This window comes from Priapulus caudatus, unplaced genomic scaffold, assembly GCF_000485595.1.
Source record: "Priapulus caudatus unplaced genomic scaffold, Priapulus_caudatus-5.0.1 Scaffold324, whole genome shotgun sequence".
In the NCBI taxonomy this organism is placed as follows: Eukaryota; Metazoa; Priapulida; class Priapulimorpha; order Priapulimorphida; family Priapulidae; genus Priapulus; species Priapulus caudatus.
This window is the reverse complement of record NW_014577385.1, coordinates 217,231-223,374: the sequence shown is the minus strand read 5'-3', so window position 1 is coordinate 223,374 and position 6,144 is coordinate 217,231. Positions and strand designations below refer to the sequence as shown.

General features: G+C 46.1%; 1 protein-coding gene across 1 annotated transcript in view; it reads right to left on the bottom strand.

Moving 5' to 3' along the window:
- Positions 1–6,144, bottom strand: part of LOC106809041 (large neutral amino acids transporter small subunit 2-like) — an 81,083-nt gene that overhangs the window by 44,856 nt on the left and 30,083 nt on the right. Inside the window, exon 3 of the mRNA XM_014811983.1 lies at positions 2,538–2,663. Within this exon, the coding sequence (XP_014667469.1) occupies positions 2,538–2,663 (126 nt within the window). The remainder of the gene's footprint in view (positions 1–2,537; positions 2,664–6,144) is intronic.

Sequence of the window (6,144 nt, the reverse complement as noted above, 5' to 3'; positions counted from 1 at the left end):
CCCATTGTTCTAACACTGTTCCAACGCACATTGTTCTAACACTGTTCCAACGCACATTGTTCTAACACTGTTCCGCCACCCATTGTTCTAACACTGTTCCAACGCACATTGTTCTAACACTGTTCCAACGCACATTGTTCCAACATTATTCGAACACACCTTGTTCCAACGTTGTTTCAATGACGTTGTCATGTTCACAAACATTGAACATAACAACTCAACTCTCACAAACCCTCAAACCATCAATACTCAATATGAACACTTCACTATGATTATGAATCTCTGCTAAAGGCCCGCTTATGTCGGCCTACGATTTGACTATCGGCGACTACTTTATCGCCGATTAGCAGCGTAGCAACACTCATGTCGACTTGAAGCGACAAACAACGCGTAGGGAATTGCTTCTTCTACCCCATCCCCTCCAACAATATAGAACCAACATCTAGAACTGGTTGCCCACCCACCACACACTAATTGCGGTGCGCACAAAAACAAACAAAAAAACAAAACAATACTCGCTCACAATTTCTACCGCCGTGGCAGTGTCTATGAACGCGCGGACAACGCTCCGCATTTAAAAACCCAACTCAATGCACTTTAAACGGGGGGCAGCGAACAACAAACTGCGCGAGAAAAGCGAGAGCTACACAGAGAGGGCTTGTGACGCAACCCGGTTGGTTATTGGTAATGGGTAATACAAAGGGATTTCGAGAGAAACCGGCGCGAGAATAGACGCATCTTGTATTGCACGTCTTATGATGACACTGGGTTGCAGGTGCGTGAGTGCGTGCGAGTGTGCGTGCGTGCGTGCGTGCGTTAGTGCATTTGTGCGTGTATCTGTGTATGTGCGCGTGTGCGTGAGTGTGTGCGCACGTGTGTGTGCGTGCGTGCGAGTGTGCGTGCGTGCGTGCGTGCGTGCGTTCGTGCATGTGTGTGTATGTGTGTGTATGCGTGCGTGTGCGCACGTGTGCGTGCGTGTCTGCGGGGGATGCGCTTCCTACCTCTCCGCTATTCACACGCCGTGATGGAATATGACACGGAAAAGACGAGCGAGTATATGCACGTCGTAAACGGAGACAAATCAAGAGTAGTGAGCGGAGAGGGCTTGATACGGCAAAGACGCAACAATAGCGACTGGCCACGCATGTGCCAGCAGAACGAGAGAATCCACAATGGCGAGCAGCGGGGAGGCAAGAGATGAATAGTGTAGATGGAAGAGGAGAAAAGAGAATAGCCTAGATAGAGAAGGAAACAAGACCGAGAAGAGAAAAGCATTATAGATAGAAAGGAAAACAAGATGGGAGGAAACGAGACGAAGACAAAAAGATTTTTAAAAATAAAATAAATGGGATGACATAGATAGGAAAAAATAGGTATTAACAAAAGAGATAGCAGCGAGGTAGGAGAATATAAGCTTGACAGAGAATATACACGTACATCAGAAAAAGCAGGAACGACATCAACATTTCGATGTTCAAACATGACATTGGCTTCTTCAGGATATGCAGCAGTGCAAACGACACAGAAACCCGGGCTGATAATGTTATTAAGCACGGAGTATATGAATCTCTCTACGCGTTTCATCGTAACTGCATACATTCGCTTGCACAGGGGGTGTTGCACCGAAGAGTGGGGGGTTATCTGCAAAATTAGAAGTTAGGCTCAACGAGAAAGCGGATCCAGTGATGGCGAGCATTACTGAGATTACAATATTAAATTGATGACATTCGGTGACAGGATATTTCGCGAGAACTTGTGGAGATTGAGCACACAGAGGCGCAGTGCCACCGAGAAAGATCTCAGCGCATGCTACGCCAGTCTAAATTATCTAGCATCGTATACTATAACTAGCATGTTGTCATAGAATAAGAGGATGGATGGATGGATGAATGGATGGATGGATGGATGGATGGATGGATGGATGGATGGATGGATGGATGGATGGATGGATGGATGGATGGATGGATGGATGGAAGGATGGATGGAAGGATGAATGAACGGATGGATGGATGAATAGAAAGATGAATGAACGGATGGACGGATGGATGAATGAACGGATGGATGGATGGATGGATGGATGGATGGATGGATGGATGGATAAATGGATGGATGGATGGACGGATGGATGGATCATGGATGGATGGATGGATGGATGGACGAACAGAGGGACGGACGGACGGATGGATGAACGGATGGCTGGAACGATGGATGAACGGATGGATGGATGGATGGGTGGGTGACGGACGGATGGACGGAATCAGATGGATGGACGGACATGTGGACGGACGGATGGAAGAAAGGAAGAAAGGAAGGACGGATGGACGAATGGATGGACCGACGGACAGACGGACAGACCCACAGATGGATAAATGGATGCACTGATGGACTAACTAATGTATAACCAAACAGACAGACGAACATAGCAGGAACGACGAGCAAACATGAATCGACGATTGGAAAGATACCTGGACAGAATTCTCTCTGCACTGCATCACCTGCGCTAGCTAACAATAGCGGACCGCGTGACCGTAACTTACCTAGGCAGAGCATGACGATGCCCGTGATGACGATGATGGCTAGAGAGAGCAGCTTGGCGAAGGTAAACACGTCCTGTACGCGCATCGCCCACTTCACGTTGACACAGTTGATGAACATCAGCACGACTGCAAGAACACAGAAAGAGAGAGAGATGATGATTGGTGATTAGTAAGAACACAGTTGTCAATGAGCGTGGTTATCAGTGTTTAACTAGCTCTCGCATCAGATAGCAAACGTCTTAGGTAACTAGTGTGGGTATCAGTATATCAGGTAAACTAGTAGGAGTATCAGGTAACTAGTGTTGGTATCAGGTAATTACCTCCGCCCCAACGGAGTTGGAGGAGGTTATGTGATGGTCTCGTGCGTTCGTGCGTTAGTGTGTTCGAGCGATCGATATTAGCGCGTCGAGTCAGCGAGCGAGCGAGCGGCGAGCCAGTTCGTAACACAAATGTTACATGCTGGCGGAGGTATGCACTTACCTTGAGTGCCCTCTGTCTAGTTAGTGTTGATATCAGGTAAATAGTGTTGATATCAGGTAAATAGTGTTGGTATCAGGTAATTAGTGTTGGACCTGATACCAACACTATTTACCTGATACCAACACTATTTACCTGATACCAACACTATTTACCTGATACCAACACTATTTACCTGATACCAACACTATTTACCTGATACCAACACTATTTACCTGATACCAACACTATTTACCTGATACCAACACTATTTACTTGATACCAACACTAATTACCTGATACCAACACTAATTACCTGATACCAACACTAATTACCTGATACCAACACTATTTACCTGATACCAACACTATTTACCTGATACCAACGCTATTTACCTGATACCAACACTATTTACCTGATACCAACACTATTTACCTGATACCAACACTAATTACCTGATACCAACACTAATTACCTGATACCAACACTAATTACCTGATACCAACACTATTTACCTGATACCAACACTATTTACCTGATAAATTAGTGTTGGTATCAAGTAAATAGTGTTGATATCAGGTAAATAGTGTTGATATCAGGTAAATAGTGTTGGTATCAGGTAAATAGTGTTGATATCAGGTAAATAGTGTTGATATCAGGTAATTAGTGTGATTATCAGGTATATAGTGAGTAGTATAATAATATATCATGGATGTACCCACTACTACCCAGGCATTGTCACGAGAGTGATTTTAGCATCATCAACTGTTATAGCACGCGCGACAGAAGTGCAATCAACTATTGATCGGTAAGTCATGTACCCTCCCTACATTGCATTACGAAAATCGAATGATCACGTCCGAATAAATCAGCACACACCAACGCATGGTCTCAGTATCTTGGAAAATGGAGAATTATCTTTATTGTTCAAATCATCATTTCTCCGCATGCTATGTCGGATGTTTTATTACCCCGCCCTAACGACAGACACTTGTCGGTATCGAGAAACGCCATCGACATGGACATGCCATCAAGTATATTGACACTAGTTTTTAACAATAACAGCGTCCGCAACACCGGAGAAAGTACCCGTTTGTGTATTAACCTTCTGTTTTCTTTAGAAGGTTGTGAATTCCTCGCGGGTAATAAAATGCTAGATTTCTAAAACCAGCCATCGATCCGCAGTGCATTCGCCTCTGAGCCGCGGGATAGCGCTCCCGGAATAACTTACCCCGTAGAAAATACTCGTTGGAAGCCCCACGCTGCTAAAACAAAGTCTAGTGACTAAGTCTGTTTGTTTTCGCAGACAAATGTTACGAACACGGTAGCCGAACGAGCCGCGCTTTCAACTTCCTTGGTCCTCTTCACACGTGTTTATTTTATCAGATCTGGGCCAGTTACAACCAGATTGCGTGTCCTCAGTTTTTACCCCCGCTTGCGTGTCCTCAGTTTTTACCCCCGTTTGCGTAGCGGTTAAGATGCATCGAGTGCCAGAGAGAGATCTAAGACACATGCGTAAATAATACGACCCCACCCCCTCCCTCCGCGCTCAATATACACACATGCATGCATGCACGTACCGCTGCATCTTATCTGCATATCGATATCGTTACTAAGACCCTCTTTGTTTACTGACTTCTGGAACTTGCTCATTGACTTAGTGCAGGACTATGGTGGAGCGAGGGGTGGGGGGATTTACAACACACACACACACACACACGCACGCACGCACGCACGCACGCACACACTATTTTGTACTTCTCTTTGTTTGTACACCACCATGTGTGGGTGGTCGGGGACATATAGGAAGGCCGCACGGCAATCACTCTAACACCACCTACAACCCACACGTGTAATCTGAGAGAGGGAGAGAGGGGGAACGCGCGAGGGAAGGGAAGAAGAATGGACACACATACTATGTTAGGCCTCTCCTTGTGTGTATATACGCATGTAGAAGGAAAAGGAGACCTCCAAGAAGACCACACCGCAATTAAACCACTTACTGCTCATACGTGTAATCCCATCCCTGTTGCCCGGGGGGAGGGGGTACTCGCATCGGTTTTTGGAATGAGAGGATTACTTAACAACACAATATTAACAATTGGCTCTACAGATGACCCTCAGGCTATCGGTGTCCACCATCACGGCTGACCCACACAATTTGCCCATCGGCTCGTATGATCGAATCTGCAGATAATGAGCCACGACAACTGTGGAAATGTATCATGCACCGTTTGCCCGATCCGACTGAGATAGATTTTACCGATAGCATATTGTCGCTAGGACAATCCAGCCGCTGGACAGTCCAGCTAGACCGAGCTAACACGAATCTATGCGAAGATAAGAATGCGCAGGAAAAGCCGTGAGTACGATGGGAAAAGCACAGGTATGATCAGACAGAGTGTACGAGGTAGTGTGAGAGAGAGAGAGAGAGAGAGAGAGAGAGAGAGAGACAGAAACAGAGACAGAGACAGAGACAGAGACAGAGACAGAGACAGAGAGAAAGAGAGAGAGACAGAGAGACAGAGAGACAGAGAGACAGAGAGACAGAGAGACAGAGAGACAGAGAGACAGAGAGACAGCGAGACAGAGAGACAGATGGAAAGAATGGTTTATACGAATTAATGTGTAGGGTGAAATAAACTCGTAAATTCTATGCAAATAAGCAAGAGTGTTAGTTACAGAGTCATTGATATACATCAGCGTATAGTAGTAACCAGCAGCTGATAGCGGATAGCGAAAAGCTACAACAGCAGCTTTCACTTATCAGTTAATTACACAGATTTGCTGCATCGCTAACTACAGCTATCCCAGGATATTGGCATTGTGAATCGGCGGGCCCGCCCCGTATAGCACGTATTGGCTTACTATTAAGTAGGACACCGCGTCCCAGATTTTGTAATAGTATCCCTTGTACGACTCAGTTACGCTGAGAGGGTCTACGTCCCCCAGGGTACTGCCGGAACGTACCCTGGGTACGGTCCGGTATACCGGAACGTACCCTGGTACTATCTAATATGCCTGACCGTACCTCGCCTACTCCACTAACGAGTCTGGGGAGTCGCCTACGCCTACTACCTAACCCTAACCCTAACCCTAACCATATCAGATAGTTACCAGGGTACGTTCCGGTATACCGGCTAACGCTCC